Here is a 19,365-nt window from a genome sequence, read left to right on the forward strand (position 1 = left end):
ATGGGTCATCCTGTGTCCTTGTTTCAGTGTTTTGTTATTCCCCTGCCTCTCCCCAGATGAGACATATGTATATACAAGATGTCGGGTATCAAAATCAAATACAGTGACAACAGGGGATATGCTATAGGGGAAAGAACATACAAAGGAAATAACAACAACAAAAATAATAAAATCACATAGTACATTTAAAACAGTAGCAATAAAGACAGACCTCTTGTGTCCATATCTTAGAGTTCATTTCACTTACCATCATCTTATATGTCATATATACATGGCTTTTGAGCTTTTCAGCTCATCTGATAAAACTAACCTTTATGGATACTAATTATTACAAGTAAGGGAAACCATGGGACCTAAATTTCTTTGGGACTGGTAACTTCACTTAATATTTTTTCCAAGCCTTTCTATTTCCTAACAAATTGGATGGTGGTGTTATTTCTGATGGAGGCATAGAATTCCATTGTATATATGTACCACATTTTGTTGATCCATTCATCTACTGAGGGGCATCTGGGTTGGTTCCATATCTTAGCTATGGCAAATAATGCTGTAATAAACATAGTTATGCTGGGAGCTTTAGTGTAGCCTTGTTTGTGATCCTTTGGGTAAATGCCCAGAAGTGGGATTTCTGGGTTATAGCGGAGATCTATTGAATTCTTTTGAGGAACATCCATACTGCTTTCTAGAGTGGCTGAACAAGTTTACACTCTCACCAACAATGCAATAGGGTTCCTTTCTGTCCACATCCCCTCCAGCATCTGTTCTTAGATTTCTTGATTATATCCATTCTTAATGGGGTGAGGTGGAATCTCAATGTTGTGATTTGCATTTCTTTTATGGACAGAAAAGTTGAACATTTTTTCATGTTTCTATTGGCCATTCTTATTTCCTCTTCAGAGAAGTTTCTCTTTAAGTCATTAGCCCTCTTATTAATGGGGTGGTTGTTTCTTTGAGAATTTGTTTGTGGGTGACAATTTTTTGAATTCTAATTATGAAATGAGGCCCTTGTCTGTTGTGTAGCTAGTGAAGATCTTCTCCCAGTCTGTGGGCTTTCTATTGATCTTGCTAGCTATGTTCTTTGCCATGCAGAAGCTCTGTAGCTTCATGCAATCCCATTTGTCTAACCTTTCTTTGATTTGTTGAGTTTCTGGGTCTCTATTAAGAGAATTTTGGCCTGTACCAAGGAGCCCCAGAGTTTCTCCTATTCCTCCCTGTAATATTTTCAGGGTGTCTGCTTTTACTTCGAGGTCTTTTATCCATTTGCAGTTGATTCTTGTGCAGGGTGATACATAAGATCTAATTTTAGTTTTCTACAGTTGTTTAAACCAGTTTTTCAAGCTCCACTTACTGAAGAGACTATTCTATATTTTTGGCCTCCTTATTGAACATTAGGTGGCTATAGTTCTGTGGGTTCATTTCTGGGACTTCAGTTCTATTCCATTGGTCTTCAGGCCTATTCTTGTTCCAGTACCAAGCTGTTTTGATTACTATGGTTTTGTAGTAAAGTTTGAACTCTGGTATTGTTATTCCTCCAGCACTCTTCTTTCTGCTAATGATTATTTTTGCTATTTGGGGTCTTTTATTGTTCCATATGAATTTTTGAATTGCTGCTTCTATTTCGTTGAAGAACAAGGTTGGGGTGTTGTTGAGTATTGCATTGAATTTGTAGATAGCCTTTGGCAGAATTGCCATTTTCACGATGTTAATCTTCCCTATCCAGGAGCATGGGAGGTTTTTCCACTTCCTTAGACCTACTTTAATTTCCTTTTTCAGATTTTAAAAGTTTTTTTCATAGAGGTTTTTCACTTCTTTAGTTAAGTTTATTTCTAGATATTTCTAGGTATTTTGGGGGGGGGCTATTACAAATGGAGTTGCTTTCCCAATTTCTGCTGTGCTCTTCTCATTATTGGCATACAGGAAAGCCATTGACTTTTGAGGTTTAATTTTATACCCTGCTACTTTGCCAAAGTTTTGAATCAGCTTAAGTAGCTTAAGAGTGGATTCCATGCGGTTCTTTAAATACAAGATCATGTCATGTGCAAAGAGGGAGAGTTTTACTTCATCTTTCCCAATTTGGATCCCCTTTATGTTTGCATCTTGTCTAATTGCTCTAGCTAGGCATTCTAATACTAAGTTGAAGAGGAATGGAGAGAGAGAACATCCTTGTCTTGTTCCTGAGTTTAGAGGAAATGTCTTTAGCTTTTTGCCATTGAGTATAATGATGGCTGTAGGTTTGTCATACACAGCCTTTATTGTATTGAGAAATGTCCCCTGGATTCCTAGCTTCTCCAAAGCTTTCATCATGAAGGGGTGTTGGATCTTATCAAATGCTTTTTCTGCATCTATTGAGATAATTGAGTGGTTCTTATCCTTGCTTTTTTTGTTGTGATGTATTACATTACTATTGAACCAGCTTTGCATCCCTGGAAGAAGAAACTTTTTGTTTCATTGATTTCTTTGTAAAGTGTGTTAGTTTTCATTGATTTTGGCTGAAATTTTATTATATCTCCCTTGATCTCTTTTAGCTGTTTAGCTGTGTTCTCTTTGAGTTCAGTTATTTATTTGTATTTGCTTAGAATTAATTTAAAATTTTATGTGTATTCTTATCAAATCGCTACAGTTTGCTTGTTGTGTTTGAGTTTGTCTAGTTGCTTACAATGCTCTTTCATTTCTTTTAACATTCTTACATTTATACCTTGAGCTCAATATGTATGGATTCCTTCATTTTGCTGTTATTGTGATTGCTTATTGTATACATGTTGGATCTTCAAGGTGTTATCTTTTCTTGATTTCTCATATTTCACATATTTCACATATTTCACATATTTCTGTGGATGTATTCATTTGAAGACCTTTAAAGTTTGAGCTTTTTGTTGCCTGAAGTCTTCCTGTTGGGTTATTCTGTATGTTATCACTGAATTGGATGTTAACTGAGTTGATTAGTTTTGTATTGCTACTGGCTTGAGGATGTATCTCAGCTCTAATAACTTCTCCTATTCAAAATTCAATGAGATATTTATGAACAGTTAGATATTTTTGGCTAAATTTGCACTCAAACATACAGTATATACCAGGGGCTAGGGATTTTGTGTGGTATGAGAAGAGGCTAGAAGGATAAAAATGTCCAGTGTAGGGAGACTCAGGAGTCAGTGGCTCACAACTGTAGTAGTAGCTACGCAGAAGGCTGAGATCTGAGGATTACAGTCCAAAACCAGCTTGAGCAGAAAAGTCCATGAAACTCTTATTTCCAATTAACTACCACAAATTTAGAAGTAGAGCTGTAGCTCAAGTGGTAGAGCACTAACCTTGAGAGAAAAAAGTCAGCGACAGCACCTAGGCCCTGCATTCAAGCCCCCGGAGGGGCACAAAGAAAAGAGTAGACATATATAGGAAGAAAAATGAGAAGTGGAATGGAATGTGATAGGTGTAGTTGTCTTATATACTCTTGAATAGGTACATAATTCTGTTGTTGTGGAGAGGGGTGATAATATCAGGGATGACAAATGGATAGAAAAGATGAGACAGAGTTAATAGGGTAAGGAAATGGGGTGGTATGCTACACAACCAGACAAAGAAAAGAAAGAAAGAAAAAGTTTGTCTTCCTTGGTAAGGGTAAAATAGATTGCCAATGTGTTTTGATCTATGTGTACTTTTAAGTCAGGTAGTCTGTGTTTGATGAAATTGGGTGTTCTAGTGTTTGGTGCATAGATATTTAGAATTGTCATATTCTCCTGTAGTAGAATTCCCTCTGTTAGTATGCAATGACATTTTTTGTCTCTCTTATTGACTTTAATTTGAACTCTTTTATCTGATATCACAATCGCTATTCTAGCCTGTTTATTGGGTCCATTTGCTTGAATGATTTTATTTCAACTTTTCACTTTGATAAAGTGTCTGCTTTTTTAAAAAAAAAATTATTGTGAAAATACCGTACAGAGGGGTTACAATTACATGGGCAAGGTAATGAGTACATTTCTTATCAAGCATTGTTGCCTCTTCCTTTGTTTCCCCTTCCAATTCCTTCCCATCTATCCCCTGCCCTTCCCTGCCCACCAAAGTTGTAAAGTTCATTTTTCAACATAACGACTTGTACATCTCATGGTTTCAATGGGTCCACCTTTATCAGCAAGATGAGTCTCTTGTAAACAGATGGACAAGTCTTGCTTTTTGATGTAAGTAGTCAGTCTGTGTCATGTAATTGGAGATTTAAGTCCACTAATATTGAGGGTTAGGACTGAGAGGTGTCTGGTAATACCTGCCAAGTTCTCTCCCTTCTTAGAAGCTGTCCTCCTCCATTCTGACTATATTTATCTGATTATCTGGTAAGGAGCATTTTCTCTGCCAATATCATATTCTTGTTGATTTTCTGTATGAAGGACAACTTTAAGTAGTTTCTGTAGTGCTGGTTTGATGTGTATAAATTTTGTCGATTTTTTTTTGTTATAGAATGTTTTAATTTGTTGTTTGGTTATGAAGGATAGCTTTTGTGGGTGCAGTATTCCAGGTTGGTAATTATTTGATTTTAGGGTTTAGAATACATCATGCCAGGTTCTTCTTGCTTTCATGGTCTCAATTGAGAAGTCTGTAGTTATTCAGACTGATTTTCCCTTGTAAGTAATCATACTTTTCTCTCTGACAGCTTTTAGTATCCATCCCTCGGTCTCTATTGATCTTATTATAATGTGACCGTAAGATGATCTGTTCTGATCTGGCCTGTTGGGTCTCCTAAAGGCTTTTTGTATTTGAATGGGCCTTTCTTTTCTAAAATTTAGGAAGTTCTCTGCTAGGATTCTGTGAAATATGTTTACTGTCCACTTGGCTATCTTTCTGCATCCTGGCTACATATCAGTCTCAAATTTGGTTTTTGAGTTTTCTTGTAGTTCCTAAAGGTTCTCTCTTGTTTGTTGGGTTTGTTCTGTATAATAATCTCCTATCATTCAATTTGATCTGCTCTGTCTTCCAGCTCTGGGACTCTGTCTTCTACTTTGTCTATTCGGCCACAAAGACTTTCCATTTTATTTAATTCTCTATTTTTTGTTTTGTCCTTTCTGAGGACTTCTCTCCCCTTTTTGAAGTTTTGTTTTAGGGTTTCTTTTTTACAATTTTTATTTATTTTTTATTGTGAAAATACTGTACAGAGGGGTTACAATTACATGGGCAAGATAGTGAGTACATTTCTTATCAAGCATTGTAGCCTCCTCCTTTGTTTACCCTTTGCTTCCCATCCCTTCCCATCCCCTTCCCTTCCCTTCCCATCCCTTCCCATCCTTCCCCCCCCAGTTGTAAAGTTCGTTTTCGACATGACAACTTGTACTTCTCATTGTTGCAACAGGTCCACCTGTATCCTTATTTAAATGACTTGTTTTTCCCCTTCCGCTCCATTGTTTTAGGGTTTCTAAGAAAATCTTCACATAACTACTGTTTGTATTTTCCTTAACTTCCTTTACCTGGATGGCTGCTTTATCATTGGACTCCTTTGACATCTCTTGGAATTCATTTAGCTTCTTGTTTGTGCTCTCCAGAAATTCTTACATTATTCTTTGGTTAGTCTCATCATGCTCACGAATTGTCTTGTATATACTTCCAAACTTTTCATTAATTAAATTGATCAGCAATGCTTTTAGTGCATCTTGTGAAGTGTCTTCTAGGTCCCAATTTCTTTCTCTGTTGTCTAGTTGTTTTCTGTGATCATTGCATTTCCCTAGATTTGAATATTTCTAGTATTTCTGTGATGTATTCTGCCCATTTGAAGACACTTGTGGTTTTCTTTTGGGAAGCTGTTGTCTTCTAAATAGGCTGTTTCTTGTTTTCTTGGTTGACTAAGAAGCTGGCATTCGGTTCCTTCATTGAGATTTACTTATCTGGGTTCAGGGCTTGTATGGATTGCTGAGTGGAGATGTAGAGTTCAGTGGTTATGTGGAATTGTATTGTTAAAATTTGACTATTGGATGAAAGTATTAAGTTTGTGAGGTAAGGTTGAGATAGGGAGGGATAGTGTTCAGGGATATATATGAGTGAGGGCTACAAGTTTATATTGGAGTTAGAAAAGAATGGGGAGATGACAGGGAACGAGTGTGGTAGAGGATATAAATGAGGGAGAAGAAAAAAATAATAAAAGGAAAAGAAAGAAAGAAAAGTTATCTTGTATTCTGTATTGAAGAAGAAATTTCAAGAGAAATTGGGTTATGCTGCCTTCTCTAAAAAGCCTAAGGAAATTGATGTCTCCTGTCTAATTACAGCTCTACTTTTTGGGGGAGAGGGGGTTGGATGTGAGGCCTGAACTCTGGGCCTGGGCACTGTCCCTCAGCCCTTCAGCTCAAGGCTAGTACTATACCACTTGAGCCACAGTGCCACTTCTGGCTTTTCCTGCTTATGTATTGCTGAGGAATTGAACCCAAGACCTCATGCATGCAAGGCAAGTACTCTATCACTGAGCCACCTTCCCAGCCCCCTCATTTCTACTTTTGAAGAGAGAAAGAATGGGATATTATATATGTATATATTACAAAGAACAGATTATAAATTATGTAAATATATCTCAAATCATATTAGTAGACCAAGCACTTCCAACTTGGTGATTCACATTCTCTAAAAACTCAGGAAGAGAAAGAGAAAACATAAATAAAAAAAGAGGCTCCCTACTCAATGTGTCAGCGGTCAGGTCTGTTCTGTACTGCCATTAATGGTTTATAGCCATCATTCCTGTGTGAGGATGGGTCCTACTGTGATTTTCCAAGGTGTCACCCTGGCTGTGTGCTTCTCCAAGGGGTCCACTGGCAGGAGTTGTAGTTTGCTGGTGCAGGGGCAGTGCTATGTTCCAGGGGTCTTTTCCAGGTAGTCATTGAAAGTGTGGGAAAACAGTTTGTGTCTTTCCCCTCTTCAAATATGTTCCCTCCTCTTAGGAGGGTATCTGGTCAGTATACTTTGATTCACCAAAAGAACCTATTCCACCAAGGGAGGGTTCCACAATGAGGAACACACAGATTCCAGAATCAGTGTTGAGCTGGCCAGTGGAGTCCTGGTGTGGGATCTGTCTAGAGATATTGGTCTCAAACTCCACTGTTTGAGGTTTCCCCCTGGTGTGGCCATTCAGGTGTGTCACTCTCCCCCTTTCTCTCTCCTCTGCTGCTTTATGTTGTATAGCCACAGCAGCAGGAGCTGCTCATCAGGGTTCTGCACATTGATTCTGAGATTTTTCCTGTTTTCACTTCTTATATTCCTGAGGAGTGATTTCTTTTTTAAAAATTAATTGTTGTTTTAGGGGTGATATCCAATGGGATTACCTTTACATACATCAGGTAATTAGTACATTTCTTTCCTTTTGCTTAATATCATCTATGCCCTCATTCTCTCTCATTCCCTACCTCCCATTTCTGCCCACTAGTTGCTTGGTTCACTTTCATCAATGTCCAGTGCAGCTTGTGGGCTCTGCTGCTGTACTTTTTCACCCATTGATTCCTCTATCTCAGGAAAGAACAAAGTGGGATTTTGATGGGGATTGCACTGAATTTGGCAGTATGGCCATTTTCACAATATAGATTCTACCTAACCACAAATGTGGAAGGTGTTTCCATTTCCTTGTGTCTTATTTGAATTATTTTTTTTTAGATTTTTTATAGTTTTCACTAAATGGATCTTTTACATCTTTGGTTAGGATAATTCGTAGATACTTAATTTTGAGGCTATTGTAAATGGGGTTGTTTTCATGATTTCCCTTTATAATTGTTTATCTTTGGTGTACAGAAAGGCTACTGATTTTTATGGGTTAATTTTGTATCCTGCTACTTTGCCCAAATAGTCAATTAGTTCTACAAATTTGTGAGTGGAGTTTGTTGAGTCCTTTAGGAATAAGATCATGTCATTTAAAAATAGGGATAGTTGGGCTGGGAAGGTGGCTCAGTGGTAGAGTGTTTGCCTTGCATGCCTGAGGCCCTGGGTTCGATTCCTCAGCACCACATTTGCAAAAAGAAAAAAGCCAGAAGTGGCGCTGTGGCTCAAGTGGTAGAGCGCTAGCCTTGAGCTGAAGAGCTGAGGGACAGAGCCCAGGCCCAGAGTTCAGGCCTCACGACCGGACCTCCCCAAAAATAGGGATAGTTTAATTTCTTCTTTCCCCATGTGGACCCCTGTAGTGTCTGTTTCTTACCTTATTTCTCTGGCTAAGAATTCCAGAACTATATTGAAGAGTTAAGAGAGTGGGCATCTTTGCCTTATTCTTGATTTTGGGGGAAATGTTTTTGCTTTTCCCCATTTAGTATATTGGCTGTTGGGCTGTCACATATGGCTTTAATTATTTTAAAGAATGTTCCACCTATTCCTATTTTCTCTAGAGCTTTTAACATGATGGATGTTGTATTTTGTCAAATGCCTTTTCTGCATCTAATGAGATGATCATGTGTTTCTTGACCTTGTCTCTGTTGATGTGATGAATTACATTTATTGACTTGCATATGTTAAACCTGTCTTGCAACTGTGGGATGAAGCCTACTTGGTATAATGTATGATTTTTTTATGTGTTTCTGGATTCTGTTGGCTAATATTTTATTGAGGAACTTTGCATCTGTGTTCATCAGAGAAATTGGTTTGTAGTTCTCTTTTTTTGTTGGATCCTTGCCTAGTTTTGGGATGAGTGTGATAATGGCTTCATAGCTTTCTCCCTCTGCTTCTATTTCACTGAAAAGTTTTCTACAATTCTGCAGTGAATACATTTGTGTCTGGGCCTTTCCTTGATGAAAGACTTTTGATTACTTCCTCTATCTCATTTTATGATATTGGTTTATTTAGTTCATTTATGTCTTCCTAGTTCACTTTGGGAATTTTTGAGATGAGTCTCTTGGTGACAACAAATGGATAGATCTTATTTTTTGTTCTAATCCACAGTTCTTTAGATTGGGGAACTGATTCCTTTAATGATTAAGGTTACTATAGAAAGATGTGTTGTTTCCTCTCATTTTCTTGTTTTCCTGTATTTTGCTTTTTTCCTTGTCCTGCGATTACTAAATTAGTCTTCTAATGATTTTGTCTGATGTGTTTCCTTGATTTTGATTGTTTTCTTCCGATTGTATTCTTCCTTTAGTGTTCTTTTTAGTGCTCATTTAGTGTTCATGAATTCATTTAGTTTTTGTTTGTCATGAAGGTTTTAGTTTCACTGTCAAATGTAAATGATAGCTGTGCTGGGTATACTAGTTTGGGATAGCAGTTGTTCAGGGTTTGGATAATACTATTCCAGGCTCTCTTTGCATTGAGGGTTTGTGTGAAGAGCTCTGCAGTGATTCTGAGTTTTTTTCTATTGTAATATTGTTCCTTCATTGATTTTTCAGCATTTAAAATCAATTGCTTGCTCTTCAAGTCTAATGTTTTACTAAGTTGTGTCTAGAAGTGTTTCTTCTAGGGTCCTGTCTACTGGGTTTTCTATATGCTTCTGTTATAAGGGTGAGATTTTCTCTCTTAAGACTGGAGACGTTTTCTGTAATTATCTTACTGAATAAGTTTTCCATGCCTCTATTATGAAATTATTCCCCCTCATCATTCCCGACCAGGTCACTCTCCTGATAGGCTGGGCTATGGAAAATGCAGCATCCTAGTGCCTGCCAAGTATGACTCCCTGTGGCCTTCCATTGGAAGCCAACTGGTGGAGTAGGGGTTGAAGCAGGTCTCTGGTCTGTTTGTCCTCTTCAAGTGTGGTGTTCCTTCTTGAGAAGGAGATTGAGGGGGCCGGGTCAAACTCTGTGGGTCATTGCCAGCGCTGGTCTCATTTGTGTATGGGGGGGCATCCTTGGCAAGAGACTCAGTGGTCCTGGTACTGGCTGTGGGCTGGCTGGCGATGCTGTGGCTGACTGGCTGTGCTGTGGCAGAAGTTTGTTTTTGTGTGCTGCACCTCACCAGTTGCCAGGGCACTACACTCTGTTGTGCTAGGCCACTGTGGGAGCTCTCCAGGTCTGATGTCATGGTGGCTCATCTCTGGTCTCAGTCTCTGTCTGTTCTGTCCATGTCCAGCTCTGTGGGAGTTTTCTGCTTCTGAGTTCTGCAGTCCGTTGGTGTTCTGGAGTCCCTGGCAGCGGGTGCCACTTTTGCCCCTTATCCACACTGCTGGCTTGGGGTGGTTGAGGGGCTTTCATGATTTTTTTCATACTTGTGTATGTAAATTATAACTTTTTCAGTTCCTGTGATTCTCTGCTTGTTTGTTTGTTGTCGATCTCTTGGGGGAATTGTGTGTTGAGATACTGTTTGGTTAGAGAGCTATGGTAATTCCCTATTGTTTTGGTGCCATCTTTCTTGTTTCTTCTGATTTCTTCAGTATTAAGTAGGGTGAGCTTCTGAAGTTTGTTTGGTGGAGATTCAGGTGTGTTGCTCTCAATCTCCCTGTGCAGCAGGCCTGTGGCAGCAGCTGCTCAGCTCTACTGAAATCTTCACTGTTTTCTGTTCTTACATTTCTGTTTTGTGAATTCTTCTGTATTAGAATGAGTATCTGTTTAAAGTTTAATTGGTGTGGATTTCTTGAGGTGAGGTCTGTGCTGGGACCCTGAATCTCTTTGGTCAGAGACACCCAGAAAGTTTACTTGTGACAATTCTACCATCTTCCTAGATAACATGATTCCTTGTTTTGTCTGTATATGATACATAAAGGAATCACTGAGTACAATAGGACTTCCCATGGACAGGGTGGACAGGGTCCTATTAATAGCCACTAAATACCAACAACCTGATAGACATGGTACTAAAGCAAAGCATTAGGTAAGGGTCCCAGTAGAATATCCACTCTGACTCTTGAAATGTATATTTTTCCCAGGTGTTCTAGCAGTGCCCTAGGTATAAGAAAAAGTCCTTAATGCTGGTTTTTGTCTCAGGGTCTCTTTTGTTGTGATAGAGGAGAGGAAGAACTGCCCTAGGTGGCTCCATTTATTCCCTTGTGGGATACTTTACTCAATAGGTTTTTCACATGAGGCCGGCGTCCCCTACATCCTAGGTTTGTTCTCCCTGAAGTAAAGTCCACCAAATTACAGAAAAGTTCCAATGTTTTCTTCCCAGCATGCTCCACATGGTGATAGGAGTATTGATTCACGACAGCCACTTAGGGATATGTTTGTGGCAGTCTCCTCTGCCACTGATTTTCCTTCTGATCTTGTGTACTTGTAACCCACTGGATCAGCAAAGGAGATGATAGAAAATTTGGTCAGCATTTTAACCTACTTGCATGAGAGTGGAGGGATTTACTGCCAAAATATGGAATTGGGTACAGAGTTCTTTCCTCAAGCCACTTAGTAAGATTCATCCCATCCTCATTAGAAGAGATATTGTGCAATTTCAATCTTTTGCAATTTATCAAGACTAGCTATGTAGCCTAAACTATGTCCTAATTCTGGAGAAAGTTCCATATACAATTGAGAAAAATGTGTATTCATTTTTTGTTTTCAGGTAGAATATTTTGTGTATGTTCGTTAGGTCCAATTATTCCACAGTTTTCTTCATGCTATCTGTTGCTTAATTTTGTTTTGTTGTTCTATGTTATTGAAAGTGGGGTATTAAAAGTCTCATTCAATTGTTCTATAATAGTGCTCTACTTTTCTCCATTTAGTTCAATCAATGTTTGCTTCATGTATTTTGATGTTGTGATGTTTACTGTATATATGTTTATAATTTCTATATTTTTCTGGTGAATTGACTCCTTTGTAAGCACATAATGTCTTTGATTCATAATGATTTTTGGCTTAATGTCTGTTTTTCTTGGTATTATAATAGCCACTCAAGCTCTCTTTTGGTTTTTATTTGTATGAAATCAACTTCTTTCTATCATTCCATTCCAACCTATTTTTTTTCAGTGACTCTATAGTGTTCTTCTTAGACAAAATATGTAGTTTCTGATGCTTGCTTAAAAGTTTTTAACCATGCTGCTAATCTTTGTATTTTGAAATGAATTTTCAATCTTTTCACATTTAATTACTCATGAGACCATGCACATCTGCCAGTTTTCTATTTGCCTTACAGTGTATTCTCGTTTCCTGTTTCTTTCATTTACTGCTTTTTGCATGTTTTGTTGATTTTGTGTTGGAACATTTTGACTCTCAGGATTTATAATCTTCAATTTTTGCAGAGGCTTATTGTCAAAAATCAGCCTGACTTTACTGTGTTCTTAGGTTTTTTTCTGAGTCAGTGTCTTTCTCTAGTCAATTGCAGTGGTTTTCTAAACCTTCCTTTTATTTATAGTTTTGTTTTGACTGTCCAAAAAACTCTTATGTTGAGCTACCTTATATATTCTTAGAAGCTATATTAGCTGGCAGTTTGGAATAATGTAGTAACCAACTTCTAAGCCTTTGTGCCAGTGATCACAGTGGCACTGTATAGTTAAAATGTAAAACCCAGCTGGGCGGCTCACAGCTGTAATCCAGCTTCTCAGGATGATGAGATCTGTGCCTCCCAGGCAGGAAAGTCTGTGAGACTATCTCAACTACGAAAAGGTTGGAAATGAAGCTGTGGCTCAAGAGGTAGAGTGCTAGCTGTGAACAAAAAATCTCAGGGACAAATACCTAATCCCTGAGTTCAAGCCTCAGCACCAGGACAACAAACAAACCCATAAACCCCATGATTTTGAGGACATTAACTTTATGGTCCACCCTTTCTCCAGAAAACAGCTCCAGAAATACAGACTGTCAACCTCACAACAACCTTCAGTAGGACAGGAGGTATGTATGTAGCTGGTACCACACTTTGGCTGAATCTGACCTAAATTAACTAGAATTTATAAGACAATCACCTGAATATTCAAGTGCTCAAATAAACACCTCTACAGTTCGAAAGTATTCCATTTGGACAGTTTTTGTCGGTTTTCTGTCCAAGTGGAGAGAGGAATTCTTGGTGCTTCCTAATTTGACATCTTCCCTTTCTCTTGTTATAAATTTCTGATGCATTGTTTGTGAATTGATATTCTAGATTTACTCAGGGATGGCTTTGGGGTCAATCCTCTTTTTTACTGCCTGGTTGCTGAAGTTTTCCAACAACAAAAAAAATCAGGTAAACTAAACTTCCTTTTTCCAATATAGTCTGGAGTATTCTTTCTATATCTTCAAAACAAAGTGTATTTATAGTTAATAAAAATACTAGTTAAAAAGAGGAGTATGTATGTACAAACCCAGTCCTTTATTTTTAAGAAAATGAGTGGTATATACTTAGGCTTATATGAACAATAAAACATGGAATAACTTACATCAAACTGTAAGAGTGCTTATCCTTTAGAAGGCTGTATAAAGAGGATGAAACCTTCTATATTATATATTTACATACTGATAACTTTTTCAGTAAACATTACTTTAATAGCTAAAGCAAAAACCAAAGATATTGTATTATGAGGTAAAAGCTAACTAGGAAGGTGTAGCCATGGAAAAGGGGGAAAAAGAAGGGAACATTTCAAGATGATCAAAGGATGTATTATAAATATATATGTATATTTATACTTACACATTTACTTGTATTATTAATGTATAATCCATAATTATATATTATATGTAATATATTATATGCTGAATATTATATATGAGAATATAATGTAATAATTATATATTTTTATATATTATAATATATTCATGTATAATATATAAAACAATAATTATTTAATAAAATACATATATTACTATCTAATATATATTAATACATTATATATTCATATATTATATTAACATAATATATACATATATTTATATTTAAATATATAATATATTATATATAATTAAGAATATATTATTATATGCCATTAATGTATTACTATGTATGTGTGCATATTTTAAAAATATTATAAATTAATATATTAATGTATGGGTATATATTTGTGTATATATAAATATATATACACATATGTATGAATATAGCATAATGAACCCTCAAATACTACTTTACAAAGTGGGAAAGGGGAGGTGGGAATGAGAATATGGCGGAGGAGGTGAATGTTTAATATTTACTGTATGAAAACATAATTAAACCCCTCCATAATATAAGTGTGTTAAATAAAAATATAATTGTGTCCCTTTTCTCTTTTCCTAGCAAAAGAAATAGTTGGATTTGCCATGTACTACTTCACCTATGATTTGTGGATAGGCAAGGTCCTTTATCTTGAAGATTTTTATGTCATCCATGGTTACCAAGGTAAAACTTTGATAACAATATTCCTTATGAATACTTTAAGATTTAAAAAGGCCTATTGTAATGAGGGGAGATATAGGATTTTAGTGTAAATATGCTGTTATTTATGTAATTCAATTATTTTTCATGACCCCGATCACTATCCTAGTGTAGGAAGGACTCAGATCACAGATGAGAAAAATATTCTTAGTTTTCATCAACTTTTGAGTAAATCATGTTTTGACAGGTATACTTTTATCTTGGGAATGTGATTTAACATTTTAATATGTTTATCAGCGATAGACAAGAAATATATAACCTGTCATAGAACATTAGTGACTCAATTCTTCACTAATTGTAAAAATCAACCTAAATTCTTTTTTTATTATCATTTGTACTATGTACCAATAGGAAAACAATATGAAATGCATTCATGAATTGAATTTATATATATATATATATATATATATATATATATATATATATATATATATCTCAACCAGATACAGAGTGGTTTAACATTTTATTTCTTTGAAGTAAAGCAAATAAATTTAGTGGTACTTTTCAACTTAAAAGTTTTCATTTGTGATTATTTAACAGATTTAGGAATTGGAACTGAAATGCTAAGAAAAATAAGTCAAGTAAGTTTATAATTACTATTGATAGTCTACATATTATCCTTCTCTTCATCAACTATTATTTAACACAGTATAAATAGTTAACCTCACTATTTAAACATAAATCTGACATATATATTTCAAAATTTTTTATTGAAATTAAACTGGATTTTCAAAACAGATACACAAATACTATATAAGCAATATTAAACTAAAATTTGTCTGTAACCATATCACCAGGAGGTTACAAGTTTATATATAAAATAGGTCCATGATGTGAATCACAGTGTTATAAAAAAGGTATTTTTTTAAATTTTGGCAATACATGAGAAAATGTATTTTAAAGGTACATATTTTCTGTAGAATAATGATTTTGCAAATCACTTTGGGGATCTTAAAGAGAGGGGTTTTAAAGCTGGGACTTCTCTTTGTTTACAATTATAGTATATACCAAAAGTTAATTATTATATTACTTACAAGTCTTATGCACATATCATTTGTTACATAGAATATCTCTTCATTAAAATGTTAAGGGAGACTTCTTTCCAATAAAAGTAATTTTTGTTTATTTGTTTTTACTAGATAGCCATTAGGTCCCAGTGTGGCTACATGCATTTTCTCGTTGTCCTTTCAAACCAAGATTCTGTTGATTATTATACTCATCGAGGAGCTGTAGACCTCTCCTTTGCTGAGGGCTGGCATCTGTTCAGATTTACCAGAGAAGATCTGCAGGCTATAGCAGGGGAAGAATGAAAGAAGCCGTACAACATCTTATCTGAACATAGGCTTCCACGTTTGAATGTCACCTAACAGCAGTCTGATGCTGAATAGTGTAAAATACAGCAAGTAATCATAATAATCTTGTAGATATTTCATTCTGAAGCACATTTTGCAGATAGTTAATGAACCATTATACAAATGAATATTCTAATGGCTAGTAACAAATGTGGATAAGCTCAGTTGTAGGTAATTCAAAAATCACTTATACTTGTCTTTGAGCTAATTTTTTATCTATATTTCACCAAATTTAGGACGTTGATTTTTTTCACATTTTAAAACATTAAAAAAAGACATTGTAAAGATTTTTGCATGTACATAGGGAAGATTCCACATATAGCTCTGTTGTATGTTTTTCTCCTTCCCAGTAGATAGTGAGTCTCTTGTAGAAATATAATTATTTTGGTATTTTATATCCAGCTGCAACTGGTATCATAGAATATGTGAATTCCTGCTATGGACATGCATTTCACAGGCAAAGGGTATGCTTCAGCTATACCCACATGACTCTGAGAAATACTAATTGTGTGGATAATTTCATCTATATATGCTACATGAAAGGGGGTATAGAACACCTAATTCTACTTTGGAAAATTAAGAATTGACACTAGAATTGGATTTGAAGGATGGGTAGGAAATTATTTTGTGGTACACAAGACAAACATTTTAAGAGGAAACCTTAGCAGAGGCAGAGAACAAGAGGCATAACGAGGAATGCATGTTTTCTAAGCAAATGCTATGTCATAAGTATAACATACCTTGGCAGTGGGTTGTATAAGAATGAAGATAAGATTAGATAGTAATCTTAGATCAGACAAAAAGGGCCTTGTGTCTGGCTAAGGAGCTTGAACTTGACTCCACAGTCAATGCTGAGCTACTGAAGAATTTAGAAAGATGGCTAATTATTGATAGATAATTGTCTTGACAGATAGGCTAGAAGACTTAAGTAGCAGAAACTTATGTTAGATCAAACTCAACATCCATGTCCAAATCCCTTAGTACTTTCCTTTTTTACCAAGGAATTTCCATGGATTTAGCTCTCTTGAGCTAAGTATGTGGCCATCTGAATTCTGATTTAGATATACAGAGAATTCTGAGCAATTTTAAGAACACCTCTCTCTCTCTCTCTCTCTCTCTCTCTCTCTCTCTCTCTCTCACACACACACACACACACACACACACACACACACACACACACACACACACACACATCTGTACTTGGACTTGAACTCCAGGCAAACACTCCCTTAGCTTTTCTGTTTAAGGCTGTCACTACCATTTGACCCACACCTCCATTTCCTGCCTTTTGTTGGTTAATTGGAGGTAAGTGTCTGAACAGATTTTTCTGTCTGTGCTAGTTTTTAAAAATTGTTTTATTATTACTATTATAAAGGTGATATACAGAGAAGTTAGTTACATAAGTCAAGTAATGAGTGCATTTCTTTTTGGACAATGTCATTCCTTCCCTTGCTCTCTCCCAGTTTTTCCCCTCCCAGGCCCACCCACAAGTTGTAAAATTCATTTTCAACATAGTGTCTAGTGAGTACTATTGCTGCATTTATTCATCTTTTGTCTGAGTTAGTTTTAAACTGTGATCTTCAGATCTTAGACTCCTGAATAGCTAGGACTGCAAGTATAAAGCTACTCGTGCCTGAAGAAAACAGTAACTTTTCTGAAAAAGTCAGAAATGCAGTGCCTTGCATCTGTAATTCTACCCACTTTCAGGCTGAGATTTTGAGGGCTGCATTTCAATGCCAGTAGAGGCCAAAATTTCAAGAGACCCCCACTTCTCAACCAATAACTGGGTTGCAATAGTGTGCATCTGTAATCCCAGCTATAGAGGAGTTTGGGATCAAGAGGATAGTAGTTCTAGACCAGTTTGGACAACAATGTCCATGAGATTCCCATTCAATAGAATAAGCAGGGCACGGTGGTGCACAATTGTCATCTCAGGTAGGACAGCATAGCAACAAGCTGGAAGGATATCTCAACAGTAGCAAGCAGGTCAAAAAAGTCAGAAGCATCATTTTCATATTTTTATATATTTGCACATCTGCTTTGCCCTTTCTTTTAATGTGTAGGTGCTCTTGTAAGATACAGCAGCAATCTTGTGACCAGATGAGAATGCAGCATGCTATGGACATTAGAGTGGGATGTGAAAAGTCTAGACTCTTGGTAGCACTAGGAACCACTGCACAAACCCTCTCTTACCTAACACCAGGCTTTGAATCCATCTTTGTTTAAGATACTCTTAGCTGATTCACTTGCAAACAGAGCACATTTTGAAGGAAGATAGAAAAATGTTAGTTGTGAGAATAGCCAGGAAGTGACTGTGAATCCAGGAATGTGTCAATGAATGCTTGAACAAGAGGTATAAGAGCACTAGAGAAAGCAGAAATAATTTGAGAAATAAGAAATGAAGCCGGGCACTGGTGGCTCATGGCTGTAATCCTAGCTATTCAGGAAACCAAGATCTGAGGATCAGTTTGAAGCCAGTGTGGGCAGGAAAGTCTGTGAGACTCTTATCTCCAATAAATGACTCAGAAAAGGCCAGAAGTGGAGCTGAGGCTCAAGTGGTAGAGCACTAGCTTTGAAGACAAAGAGGCTCAGTGACAATGCACAGGCCCCTGAGTTTAAGCCCCAAAGTCTGGCAAAAAAAAAGAAAGAAAAATAAAAAAAGAAATGAGAGTGACCAGATGGAGAGTGTCACTAAAAAATATTTACTGTTTAAACTAAAAAATTAAAAGAAAAAAGAAATGTGAGGGAGGCTGACATCACTTAATTTTAGACATATTGATATTAGGATAGTGAAAGGATATTAGGTAGATTTAGCTAATAATTAGATATCTAAGTTTGTCTATAGTACAGGAGAAATGTGTATGTTAAAATATTACTAGTAGTGACATTAAAGTTGATTGAAAATCAGAGTATATATATGAGGAAAAATAAACAAGGACTGAAGTTGAGGAACCTCCATATATAAGGGCTTCAAGAGCAAGAGAAGATAAATGGAGAATAACAAGACAAAACAACAGAAAGCAAAAGGAGGGGTGAGTTTCAAGGAGGTAGTGAGAGTCAATAATTATCTTAAAAAATTTATGTGTGTAGGCCAGGATGTTGCAAATTACAGAACAATTAAAAGCAAGGAAGAGAGGGATATTACTTTTTTGTCAGTTGTGGGGCTTAAATTCAGAGCCTGAGTGCTATCCCAGAGCCTTTTTGCTCAAGCCTAGGGCTCTACCATTTTGAACCACAGTGTTACTTCTGGTATTCTGGTGGTTAATTGGAGATGAGCCTCACAGACTTTCCTGCCTGAACTGGCTTTGAACAGCAATCCTCAGATCTCCTAAGCAGGTAGGATTACAGGCCTGAGTCACTGCTGCCTGGCTGGGAAATTACTTTTTACAGATGTATAGAAATCATAGGAAGATGCAGGGTATAGTGTCAAATATAGTGACAACAGGGAATATACCATAGGGGAAAGAACATACAAAGGAAACAAAAATCACATAGTTCATTAAAAACAACAACAGCAAAAGACTTCATGTCCATATCTTGGGGTTCATTTCACTTAGCATCATCTTATATGGTCATATGTACATATTTGGGAAGGGGAAGAGGAGTAACAAAATGCTGAAACAAGGACACAGAATGACCCATTGCAACAATGAGACTCACAAGACACTATGTTCGCAATGAACTTATAACTTTGGGGCAGGGAGGAAGAAGTGATAGAGGTGGGGGAGAGAAGAGATAGTGGGAGAACAAAGGAGGGGTTAACAATGCTCAACAAGAAATGTACTCATTACCTTACTCATGTAACTGTAACCCTTCTGTACAGCATCTTTATAATAAAATAAAATAA

The 19,365-nt window shown here is 36.5% G+C and overlaps 1 protein-coding gene across 1 annotated transcript in view; it reads left to right on the forward strand.

The window, feature by feature from the left end:
• The window catches only part of Satl1 (spermidine/spermine N1-acetyl transferase like 1), a 22,316-nt gene extending 6,747 nt beyond the window's left edge, over positions 1–15,569 (forward strand). Inside the window, exons 4-7 of the mRNA XM_070039055.1 lie at positions 12,925–13,005; positions 14,029–14,130; positions 14,707–14,747; positions 15,306–15,569. Coding sequence (XP_069895156.1) covers positions 12,925–13,005; positions 14,029–14,130; positions 14,707–14,747; positions 15,306–15,476 — 395 coding nt within the window. The 3' untranslated portion in view covers positions 15,477–15,569. The remainder of the gene's footprint in view (positions 1–12,924; positions 13,006–14,028; positions 14,131–14,706; positions 14,748–15,305) is intronic.
• Positions 15,570–19,365: the final 3,796 nt, after the last annotated feature.

The sequence above is a fragment of the Dipodomys merriami genome, unplaced genomic scaffold, assembly GCF_024711535.1.
Source record: "Dipodomys merriami isolate MVZ:Mamm:240054 unplaced genomic scaffold, mDipMer1.0.p SCAF_3, whole genome shotgun sequence".
Classification (NCBI taxonomy): Eukaryota; Metazoa; Chordata; class Mammalia; order Rodentia; family Heteromyidae; genus Dipodomys; species Dipodomys merriami.